Source organism: Fragaria vesca, linkage group LG2, assembly GCF_000184155.1.
Source record: "Fragaria vesca subsp. vesca linkage group LG2, FraVesHawaii_1.0, whole genome shotgun sequence".
Classification (NCBI taxonomy): domain Eukaryota; kingdom Viridiplantae; phylum Streptophyta; class Magnoliopsida; order Rosales; family Rosaceae; genus Fragaria; species Fragaria vesca.
In genome coordinates, this window is record NC_020492.1 from 13,241,733 (window position 1) to 13,254,355 (window position 12,623).

At 39.4% G+C, this 12,623-nt stretch overlaps 1 protein-coding gene across 1 annotated transcript; it reads left to right on the forward strand.

Moving 5' to 3' along the window:
• Positions 1–737: 737 nt before the first annotated feature.
• Positions 738–7,822, forward strand: LOC101297498 (somatic embryogenesis receptor kinase 1-like). The gene is made up of 11 exons (XM_004290398.1): positions 738–984; positions 1,512–1,644; positions 1,762–1,833; positions 3,549–3,692; positions 4,346–4,417; positions 4,521–4,592; positions 4,681–4,793; positions 5,321–5,452; positions 5,535–5,876; positions 6,089–6,483; positions 7,282–7,822. The coding sequence occupies exons 1-11, from the start codon at positions 891–893 to the stop codon at positions 7,594–7,596; spliced, it is 1,884 nt and encodes a 627-aa protein (XP_004290446.1). The 5' UTR covers positions 738–890; the 3' UTR covers positions 7,597–7,822.
• The last annotated feature ends 4,801 nt before the right edge of the window (positions 7,823–12,623 follow it).

Sequence of the window (12,623 nt, forward strand, 5' to 3'; positions counted from 1 at the left end):
CATTGGTCTAGACTACACGTTCTACACCCATGTCGCCGGCTAATCTATCTCATGAGGACAACCTCGGCATTGCCACATTGGCAGACCCTAGCTGAAACAGTACTTTGTACCTAAAATTTCTCTTTATTTCATTCTCATTTTTGGTCTATAAACGGACCCTTGATTTTGGAATAGAGAAGCAGGTGAACGGTTCACATAGAACTGTTTGTTTTCTTGTTTGTTTAATAATGTCTCTAAACATAGATATGAGCATGGGTTTAAACTAATGAACAAAATTAAAAAGCGGAAATGAGGAGTTGGACCGAATCTGAGGTGGCTTTAGGAAGTGGGCCCCACGTACTCAAGCCCAAGATTTGACTGAAAACGGGGTTGCGCACGGTCACGTCCCTTTCCACGTTGTAGCGCGAAGGCGTTTTGACCGCCTCCGGGCAGCGGTCAGCACCGTTCGGGCAGGCCCCTTTACTCTTTTCCACTCCTCTACTCACTCTGTGTGTGCGCACGCCTCACTCAAAAAAAGTGCGAGCTCCCAAAAAAAAAAAAAAAAAAATAACAAAACAAAAAGATAACAATCCCACGCAAAAACACCCAGAGCAGAGCAGAGCAGAGAGAGAGTGTGTGTGTGTGTGGAAAAGGGCAGGTTTGGCCAAAAGGGTAGCAGAAGCAGCAGCAGAAAAGAGAGAATAAAACGTTCCAAAATCTGTGATTTTCTTTTGAAGGCTGTTTTGGGTTTGGTGAGATCAGGGGTTTCGATTGTTGGGTGTTTTAGATTTTTGTTTGGGTAGAATGGTGGGTTTGTTGGGGTGAGAGAGAGGTTGTCTGTTTTTGTTTGGGGATGGTGTGTTTGGGGGTCATGTACCATTTGGATCTGAGACACGTAAACAGCACCTGAGATGGATTGCAGGCTTGTCAATTCACTTTGTCTCTGCTTCATTCTCCTCCTCGCTCATCCCTTATGGATCATAATGGTGCTTTCCAATATGGAAGGTTTGCTTCTTTTTACCTCTTTACTTTGTTGCATGCTTTGAATTTAGCTACTTGCTCTGTGCTGGGTATTGAAATGTAAGCTTGATCTTTAGTGTCATGAGCAAAGCCTTTAGATAATTTTAATTGGGTACTTGAGGATAAGTGACATTATTTTCGATTCTCTGAATACGACCTTTGCTGTTTGTTGGTTGCATAAAACTCTTATTAATTTTTGTGAGTCAATAAGACTTTGATGGCGATAGCGCTGTCCGCATCTGAAGTTTGTTTAATCTCAGCCCTTTTATTTTATTTTTAATATCAAACCCAGACTTTAATCTTCAACTAAGTCTTGAGTACCAAGAACTTTGTACCATTTGTTCTGTCTATACTATTGGTTTCTTATGCATTCTGGTGTTTCTTCGTAATGTTTTTGTATCAGTCTCCAGAATGTATAGAGTAGTGTACTCTTTAGTGTGCAAAGGTCTTGGTCTTAAGCTACTCATATTTCTAGTATTGATTTATATGTCTTGCTTTCTTTTTTCAAACAGGTGATGCCTTGCATAGTCTACGGGCCAACTTAGAGGACCCGAACAATGTCTTGCAGAGTTGGGATCCAACCCTTGTTAATCCGTGTACATGGTTTCATGTAACATGCAACAATGACAATAGCGTTATAAGAGTGTATGTTGTCTCACTTTTGATATCTTCTTAAGTACAATGCTTATGTTATAGCTGACAAATATGTTTGCCTCACCCCCTTGATATCTTTTCATTTTGCTTTGTGATGGGTGATTTCAGTGATCTTGGAAATGCAGCCTTGTCTGGTCAACTTGTTCCCTCGCTTGGCCTTCTTAAGAATTTACAATATTTGTAAGTTACTCTGTTCCCAAACTGTGATGTTTACTGAATTATTTTCCAAAGCTGTTGTTAGTCCTGTTGGGATCTTTCTGCACAACTTGCTCTTTGGTTTCGTACTAGCATCTAATCACTTGGCAAACATTAAGTCAACATTTACCTAGACCGTGGAGTGAGTGATTAGTACAAGCAGGTTGGTGTGGGATGATATCATTGCCATTAGTATGATCTATCACAGAGCTATTTCGCTAGCAGTACCATGTGAACCCATGAATAATCTATTAAATGCTGATTAAGTATGGAGGATAGGGTTGTGGTAAACAATGGTACAGGGAGAATACCATTGGGAGGATGAAGTCTAGATATGTTTAGTTCCTGGAAGAAATGTTGGTTAGTACTTGATGAAGGTACTAGATATGAGTTACCAAGGTAGTATTTGATGAAGGTAGCTCGCACTTGGTTTTTATTGGTCGGAAACATTGGTTTCTACTTAGATCTATGGAGTCTTTATGAGCAGCGAGTAAGTACTAATGGAAACTACTAGGGGTGGGTCCTTGACTTAGGTGGTGTATCGCAGGCAGAAACTTTGAAAAATAAACAATGTCGTTTGGGGTTTGGGAACTTGGAATGTCCTTACTTCATAATTTCTTTTTTGTTTTAAGTAGAAAAGAGTGTTTAATAAAATGATGTTTCAAGGGCGGATGAATGCAGATTGTACCCAACCAGAAAGGGATTGCAATGCCTATTAGATTTAGCCTTATATATGTTATACTGAAAAAGTGAGATGTGGCTGCACATAGAGATCTTTTATTTGATGATATTAATTTCTCTTCAGTTTACAATTTTTTAGTGTGTCATATTGATTTGGAAAATGTTACTAAAATGTGTTCAGATGCTCTATTTCCTCATGGTTATCGTTAACAGAACATTTCTGAATAATGCGATGTGGCTGCATGTAGAACTTTTTTATGTAATGCAGTAATGGTGGTCCTATTTGTCTTCTTGTCCACTGTTTCCTGTTTTTTTTTTGATAATTTCTTTTTTATTTAGAAAACAGAAGTCATGATAGTCATTTTTGTTTTTTCACCATTTTCTAATTTCTGTCATATTTGGTATTATCAAAATTTGTTTTCATACATTAGAACAGCGTTCTCAAGATATTATAATTGATACGTTTGGTTCCTTATGTTAACAACATAGATTTGCTGAACCTTACTTTACTTCTAAGACACAATGTTGTGCTCCGTGCTTTGTTTTGGGATTTTCAGCTTTTGCCCATTCAGTGAGATATTCACTATTGAATTTTTTGGGTGAAACCATACATCGATATCATCATTTTGCCCAAGTATCAGACTATTTTGTAAATCACTCGTGAATATTATCTTGGATTGCTACTTTGCCATGCACATTGTATACATTCTTTGAGATCATATTTTCCTTCGCTAAAAGGTGTGGTGACTTATAATTTGGATGTTGAACTTGTTCATAGTGAAATTGAACCCTGAACAGAAAAGGAAAAAGAGATCTAGAAATTTATGATATGTTACCCTGAGACATCTTATACCAGGTATTTATTAATGGCAGGGAACATGTTCATAGTGAAATTGAACCCCAAACAAAAAAGGAAAAAGAGATCTAGAATTCTATGATATGTTACCCTGAGACATCTTATACAATTGCAAAATTGTCCTGGCCATTCATTTAAATCTTACTTGTATTTTTAATGGCAGGGAGCTCTACAGTAATAACATAACGGGACCAATTCCTAGTGAATTGGGGAACCTAACCAGCTTGGTGAGCTTGGATCTTTATTTGAATAGTTTTACTGGTCAAATCCCAGATACCTTGGGCAAGCTGTCAAAACTGCGATTCCTGTGGGTATTCTTATCTTTACTTTGTTTTCTTAATGCCATGTTGTAGAGATAGATTTTTTTTTTTTTTTTGGAGACTGTTGTAGAGATAGATGTTGCCAAATAAGTATAATTTATGACCTGTATATAGCCTTATATCCTAATAAAAGGAAACTAGATTGATTTCTGTGCATTAATAATTACATTATTGTATTAGATATAGTAACATCTTATCAGATCAAATGGAAGACAGAAAAAGAGTGCCATAATACCTTAAAAATTAACTGCATGATGAAAGAAGTATGAAATTTACTGCTTACTGTTACTATGATGGTAAATATTAAGCGATTCAATGCACTTTAGTGGTAAGAGTGCAATCATTTTGCTGAGAAACGTGGGAGCTTTTACCTTCTTTATTTCTTTGATATATAACAATAAAATGAAACTAACTGTCTTGGATGGAATCCTTTATGGTGAGTGCCTGTCTTATTAATGGTAATTATATTTTGTGTTGTGTTGTCAAACATAAATTAAGTCGGGGAGTTCATCACCAACGCACACCAACACAAGATTACACTACATAAATAATTTCAATTTTGGTTATTTCCAATTATAATTAAGATGACTTTGTTTTTTGGAGAAATATTTATTTATTCATTTCTTCTGTGTAAGGATAGCCGGCTCAACAACAACAGCCTGGTTGGTGCCATTCCCATGTCACTGACTAATATCTCCTCACTTCAAGTATTGTAAGTGCTAGTTTTATATCTGTATTTCTGTTTTCATCTATTGTGTTTAATAATTGTATACCGCAATAATCATATGTCTGAAACTTTTCATTTCAAAATTCAGGGATCTATCAAATAACCACCTCTCAGGAGAAGTTCCGGACAATGGCTCCTTCTCGTTATTCACTCCCATAAGGTTTCCTGTTGATGCCTGAACTCTCTTGCCTACTCTCATTTTGATTTTGATGATATATTCTGAATAATTGGTTCTCAATAATTTTCAGTTTTGCCAACAACCTGAATCTATGTGGCCCAGTTACTGGGCGTCCCTGCCCAGGATCTCCTCCATTTTCACCTCCCCCACCTTTTGTTCCACCACCGCCCATTTCAACACCAGGTGATCTTCCCATTGTTGACTTTTGAAAGTTGAGGGTATTAAGTGACGTTTAATAACTGTGGCTATCAAGAGGATGTTTAAGCAAGGGGCACGGCCTCGCCCTGCTTTTATACATGTATACTTAGCTTGGTGATTTCTACTTTCAAATTCATTTTTTTTTCTGTTCTCATTGGTGCGCACACACACACACACACTCACACACCAATGAGAACAGAAACAAAATGAATTTGAAAGTAGTAATCACCAAGCTAAGTATACATGTAGAAAAGCCAAGATGGCAAGTCTTGATTTTAAGTACAATATAGCTGTGATATGGCAGAGCTTTCATTCTTTATATGCAAAAGCAACCAAATTTCATCTATAATGAGCACATCACTACATCATCTAGTGCAGTTATTTTGTAGTTCCCAAATTGGAATGAACTGCTTATCGTTCTGGATCTTAAAGTGCAACCATTCCATTAGGCTATTTGAAGCTTTGGTGAAATGGACTCTAATGTTTGTTTGGTTTATTTGGTCGCATTGTAGGGGGAAATAGTGCCACTGGGGCTATTGCTGGCGGAGTTGCCGCCGGTGCTGCTTTACTATTTGCTGCCCCTGCAATTGCATTTGCATGGTGGCGCCGCAGAAAACCTCAGGAATTTTTCTTCGATGTACCTGGTTGGTACTTAGTAGTTTACTCAGATTCACATCATTATCATTGAATAATTTTTTATTTCTTTATATCATTGTCTCTTTGCAGCGGAGGAGGATCCTGAAGTACATCTGGGGCAGCTTAAGAGGTTTTCTTTGCGAGAATTACAAGTTGCAACAGATAGTTTTAGCAACAAAAACATTCTGGGGAGAGGTGGATTTGGTAAAGTCTATAAAGGGCGCCTGGCAGATGGTTCTCTGGTTGCCGTCAAAAGACTGAAAGAAGAGCGCACACCTGGTGGCGAATTGCAATTTCAAACCGAAGTAGAGATGATCAGCATGGCTGTGCATCGAAATCTTCTTCGGTTACGTGGGTTCTGTATGACACCCACTGAACGGTTACTTGTTTATCCTTATATGGCTAATGGTAGCGTTGCCTCATGTTTAAGAGGTAGAACTTGATTTCATTATATCATACTCTACTGATAAAATTCATCTTCTGTGAGGGCAGTTTTTCTTCGTCTTAGTGGTTTTCTGCATGTTTATTGACTTTCTAGGTCTAGCAATGGATTTCTGAATGTGAATTTCTCCTTTCCAAATTTTCAGAAGGATTTACTTTTCTGTGTTTGTAATTTATTTACACCTTTTTATGCTTTCTTTTAGAACGCCCACCTTCCCAACCACCTCTTGATTGGCCAACTCGGAAGCGAATTGCGTTGGGATCTGCTAGGGGCCTTTCGTATTTGCACGATCACTGTGACCCAAAGATTATTCACCGTGATGTGAAAGCTGCAAATATTTTGCTGGATGAAGAGTTTGAGGCTGTTGTTGGAGACTTTGGGTTGGCTAAACTTATGGACTACAAAGACACCCATGTAACTACTGCAGTACGCGGAACAATTGGACATATAGCTCCAGAGTACCTCTCTACTGGGAAATCTTCTGAGAAAACTGATGTGTTCGGTTACGGTATCATGCTTTTGGAGCTTATAACTGGTCAGAGGGCTTTTGATCTTGCTCGGCTGGCAAATGATGATGATGTCATGTTACTTGATTGGGTAAGTATCTGTTCTATTGTTGCAAATGTTGGTCAAGGAGGCACTATAGGCTTATAAATTTGTGTTATATACCACAAGTAAAAGTTTAGATATGACCTAGCCTTATCTTTCTATTCAACCTTACAAATAGAGGTCAGGATTATTGAACTGTGGAATGCTTAACCTTCTACACATAGTCAATTATGCATGTCTATTTCCAGTAGGACACAAATGAAAAGCACTGTGGTGAAATATTCTGAACCCGACCAGAATCTTATGTCTCTTCTGTTTGCATGCTTAAATTATTTAAAAATTTGGTTCTTGAACCTAAAATCGGGGAGAGAAAGAGATTGAATATCTTTCTTTTGTGCTACTGAGTTGGCAGACTATGTATGTGGCGTATTATACTGACAACTTTCTGGTATCTTTTCGATGTGACTAATGTTATAACGCTGTACCAAATAATGTAGATGAACCCATCTTACTATTGAGAGCTTCATACTGGATAATTGGATACTTTAAGTTAAGTTTATATATATTTTCATTCAAGAAAAAGTAGCTGGAAGGTTACAGACTTTTCTCATTGCTAGCAAGTTTCAAGTTAGAAGTTGAAATCAAGAACCAACTTGTATTAGATTTGTATCTGCTTGGTACTCTGAAATTAGTTGTTTCCTTACTAAATTTTCGTAAATGTTTGTGCTTAATCCTCTCATTGAAATATGAAGAGAATAGAAATCAATCATCTGTTGTCCAGGGTTTGCCTCGATCTTTATAACACTGATGTTCTTAAACGTCTGACACAGCTTATTCCCTTTTCAGGTAAAAGGACTGTTGAAAGAGAAAAAGCTAGAAATGCTTGTTGATCCTGATCTCCAGAGAAATTATGTAGATGCTGAAGTAGAGCAACTTATTCAAGTTGCACTGCTCTGCACACAAGGCTCTCCAATGGAAAGGCCGAAAATGTCAGAAGTGGTGAGAATGCTTGAAGGTGATGGCTTGGCAGAAAGATGGGATGAGTGGCAAAAGGTTGAAGTACTTCGCCAGGAAGTTGAATTAGCTCCGCATCCAAATTCCGATTGGATTGTTGACTCAACAGAAAATTTGCATGCGGTTGAGTTATCCGGTCCAAGGTGACCTTGGCATGGCAGAAGTGGAAACGGGAGAGTTATTTACGACTTAATTTTTTCAACTGTGTTTTTTTTTACTTGAGAAATGATACCATCCTTGTTAATGTATCTTGTTAGTCCATTTCTGCATTAATTCGTTATACTTGTGCATATGAGTTGCTTTAGTAAGTTGCAACCTGTATCATCTGCCGTCGTGTGACAAGGGCGACAAAAGGGCGTAATATTTAATATTTAAAAAGCCGGGGCAGTATAATCTTTTTTGTTCATGTGCATATTTATGCAAGTGGTTGAATGTTAATGTCTTTGTAAGTTGTATCGGGGAATCAACTTCCGCTGTTGGGGATGAAACTTGTCCAATCTTGAAAGACTTGGATAGATTATTTGTGTAGGTAGGCAGTTACTGACAAAGAGCATGGTAGAGGTAATTTCGAATTGCGCTACATTATGCAACAGGAACAGAACTGTATTGAACTTTTCAAGTTGCAGTGTCACAGTAGTGTATTTTTAACTTTTCAAGTTGCAGTAACTACGGGCTCAGGCTCGCTCACCCGCGGGAGAGTTTTCACGGGACAGAAAGGGACGGTTCATCCATGACCGTTAGATCTAAATGAAACTGATATGAGGGTTGAAAGAAGCTTCATCCCAATTTGTGAGTTCACACCAGATAGCCACCCATCTTCAATCCTCTCTCTCTCTCATCGAGAAACCCAGGTGCACAGCAACACCACCACAGCTCCCACGATGAGCAACGACGCCGTATAGATGGTCCTTGGCGACTGTGACACGGCTGTCAAGGAGGATCGGCAGGGACGCGGGTTTGGCGTCGTGGGAGACGTTGGCGTTGAAGGCTGTAGAATATATTGAATATATTTACATTCCTTGTATGTGTAGGTTGAATATTATGTATAGGTGTAGGAAATATTTTCCTATTAGTACTACAATTGTATCTCTATATAAACCTCCTATATGGAGAAGAATAATATATTGAAGTATATCCAACCATATTGAATCTTTATTTTCTACTTGGCATCAGAGCTTGCCAAGTTCGATCATTTCAATTTACACTCAAAACACCACAAATCGCTATGTACCAAAAATCTCACAAATCACACACAAATTCTCAAATCCCAAAACCAAACCTGAATCCCGAATCACACTACAAACAAATCGTTACAAACAAAATCATAATTCCCGAATCCTTGTATCTCAAAAACCAAACCTCCAAAATGGCACACCAAATCAACTACCATACCACCACACCATGCCGGTCTCCATGCAAACCAAATTCATATGCAAACTCAAAATGTCCACTATGTGGAGTATTAGGTCATAGCAAGCAACGTTGCTTTAAAACAATTGGGTACCCAAATTGGTGGGATTTCACCCTGAAACCTCGAAAGAATCAAGCAAAAACTGTCATAACCACTACAGAGTAAGACCAACCATCCAATGCCTCCAATGTCACACAGTCAGGTATGAGTGGTAAGGAATCTATGAATAGGTCCTGGATTATTGATACAGGAGCATCAGATCACATGTGTAATGATCCTAGCCTCTTAAAAAAATTAAAACCCTTATCTCAAAATATTGTTTCTACCACTGATGGTACTCCAACTCCGGTTACCGGAGAAGGCTCTATTGTCCTATCAAACACATTAACCCTTGATTTTGTATTAGTCGTCCCTTCATTGTCATACAATCTTCTCTCAGTTGGCCAAATCATTCAAGAATTATTATGTATTGTCACCTTTTATCCGTCTTTCTGTGTATTCTAGGACATTCTAACGCGGCGGATTTTGGGTTATGGAGTGAGAAAAGGGAAATTGTACTACCTAGATCTGACAGAGACAGGAGAGAAACATATGCAGTCTTTGGGTCAAGCTAATTAAGTCAATAGAGCTGAGAGTGCTAAGAAAGATGTGTGGCTTTGGCACCACAGGTCGAGTCATCTAAACTTCGGTTATCTTAAGAAGCTGCAACCGCAATTATTTTCGGGTGTCGACTATTCAGATTTTCATTGCGACATATGTGAACTGGCCAAGAGCCACCGTATTTCATATTCACCAGGCCTAAATAAAAGTCTTGTTCCATTTATGAAGATTCACTCTGACGTGTGGGGTCCTGCAGAAATTCCTTCTCTCTCTAGCGCCCGGTATTTTGTGACGTTTATTGATGATTGTACCCGTACGACTTGGGTGTCTCTATTGAAGAACAAGAGTGATGTTTATTCTAGATTCAAAGAATTTCACAAGATGGTGTCCACACAGTATCAACAGGATGTTCGAGTTTTCCAGTCTGACAATGGCGGAGAATATATTAATGGTCCTATGCAAGAGTTTATGAAGTTACATGGAATTCGACATCAGACTTCAAATACTTATACTCCTCAACAAAATGGATTGGCAGAGAGGAAAAATCGACAGTTGCTTGAAGTTGTCCGTGCCTCTTTGTTTGGCATGAATGTACCTGTAGAATATTGGGGAGAAGCTGTGATATCTGCTGCCTACCTCATTAATCGTACCCATTCTCGGGTTATTGAATGTGAAAACCCTCTACAACAACTTCAGAATCTTCTCTCGTTTCCTTCGTTGCCTAACTTGGAGCCTCGTGTATTTGGATGTACAGTGTATGTTCATATTCCAAAACAACAACGGAGTAAGCTTGATCCCCGTGCAAGGAAGTGTATCTTTGTGGGTTATGCAGATTTTCAAAAGGGATATAGATGTTATGATCCTCTTACAGACACTATGCATGTATCCCTTGATGTTTCTTTTCGTGAATCAGAGCCTTACTACTCAGGGGGAGTATCAGAGTCTTCCCTTCAGGGGGAGAGAGCATATGAAGGGAATTCCCGAAATTTATTTGAATTAGAAGAATTGGAGTCGAGATTTGGAGTAGGAGGAAACAAAAATCATGAAAACGACGTTCTACAGCAGCATACCAACATTGACAAAAACAGTGGGCCTCGCGTCGAAGTGGCTGAGGGCGTGTCACGTGTCGAACAACAACGAATCTCCTCTGATGCAATAGAATGTGAGCCGAGTGAGCCGAGCCATAAGCCAAACGAAGCGAAAGCTGAGCCACAATTTCAGCTTGGGTCACGTGTCTGCGTTGATCCAGTTTTGGGGAGTGAGGCTGTACCACATATTGTGCACAGAGAGATTGGCATGACTGACGAAGAAGAGATGGTCGGACTGGAAGAGGCAGGCACGCAGATAGGGTCACGTGTCGTGCATGGATCGGCTGATGCAAACCGACAAGAACCACAATTTTCAACTGATTCGACCACTTGTTCTTCGGATATTTTTCTCTTTTCTACACCATCAACCGAAGAATCCGCTGCAAATGTCCCTTCTTAGGTATCTTTAAATTCAAACCAATTATCTGGGATAGACAATATTGTAACTAGGAAGTCACAGAGGGTTACCAAGGGTATTCCAAAGAAACAATATGAACCAGACATCAAAGCCAAAGCTAAATATCCTATAGCTAATTACATGTCTAACCATAGGTTGGCTGGGTCACATGCTCTTGTCATTAATCAATTATCTAGTGTTTCTATTCCTAGTACTGTACATGATGCAATGGCGGATCCTAAGTGGACTCAAGCGATGAATGAAGAACTAGAAGCCTTGCAAAAGAACTCGACCTGGGATGTTATTCATAAACCCATTGGAAAGAAGATTGTTGGATGTCGTTGGGTATTTACGGTTAAACTTAATTAAAGCCGATGGGAGCATTGATAGGTATAAAGCCAGATTAGTTGCCAAAGGGTACACCCAGCGTTATGGGATTGATTATGAAGAAACGTTTGCGCCTGTAGCAAAGATCAACACTGTTCGAATCTTGATTTCACTTGCGGCAACTAAAGATTGGCCTCTACGACATTTTGATGTGAAGAATGCTTTCCTCAATGGAAACTTGGAAGAAGAGGTGTATATTGTAATACCTCGTACCTAAAAGGGTACTGTTCGGGGTTATGAGTTACCGCGGATTTTCTTTATTTGCGCTCGAAGATTTAAATAGTGATTGCTCGAGTTTGTTTTCGAGTTTTTCTGAAAATGGTAAATAGTGGATTTAAAACTCCGAAGTTGTGGTACACGTTTATACGAGCTCACCGGTATGCCCGGATTATTTTCCAGAGCGACGAGCTATGTTCTTTGAATTTATGAAGGTTACAGTAAATTTTCAATTATTGTTCCTTGCAATCGTTTTACCTTAAAGGACCCAAAAAGTTGACTTTTCGTTAAGTCGATAATTTGGGAAAACTTCCTGCATGGAAGTCGTAGAGAACATTAATACGAGTTCGTGGACACGTGACACGCACAAATCGGAGTTCGTATAAGAAAGTTATGGTCTAAAAACGGGAGATTACTGTTTCGGTGAAGAGTATAAAAAGAGAAACTTACCGAAGGTGGAAGGTTGAAAATCAGAAACTTACCTCACCTCTCTCTCTCCTCCTCCCGCGCGATTCTCTCTCTTCCGCCACTGTTCTCCGCCTCGTGCGCCGCCGTCAGGCCGAATTGGGCGGCGATACGGGTATCGGCAAGAAGCTAAGGAGGAGACCTATCGATCTAGAGTGGTGACAGCGTCCCTCTCACCGCCGTTTGGGAGAAATCACGGCGAGAAGGTGCGACTGTTCGTCGCTGTTTTAGCCGGATTTCTCCCTCCTCAAGCCACCAATCGGTGAGTTCTCTATATGATTAGGTTGGGTTTGATTAGTACAACATTCCTATAGAAGCTTGTAACTCGGTTCACGGTGTGTGAGGAGAATTTGAGATTTTGAAATTTTAGGGTTTTTAGCCCCAAATCGGGTTTTACTGTTCTTGATCAAATGAACTATTTAGAGCTAGAATTGAGCTTAGTGTTGTTCATAAAAGTTGTTCGAAAGGTTGAGAGGAAGGTTCTGTCAAATTTTGGTGACGATTAGAGGTGGCCGGAGTTTGGCTGCCGGCGGTGCTGCCACTTTTTGGGCAGTTTTTCATGCTTATTAAATTGCTAAAAATGAGAGAAACCCATTGGTGGAAAGTTAGC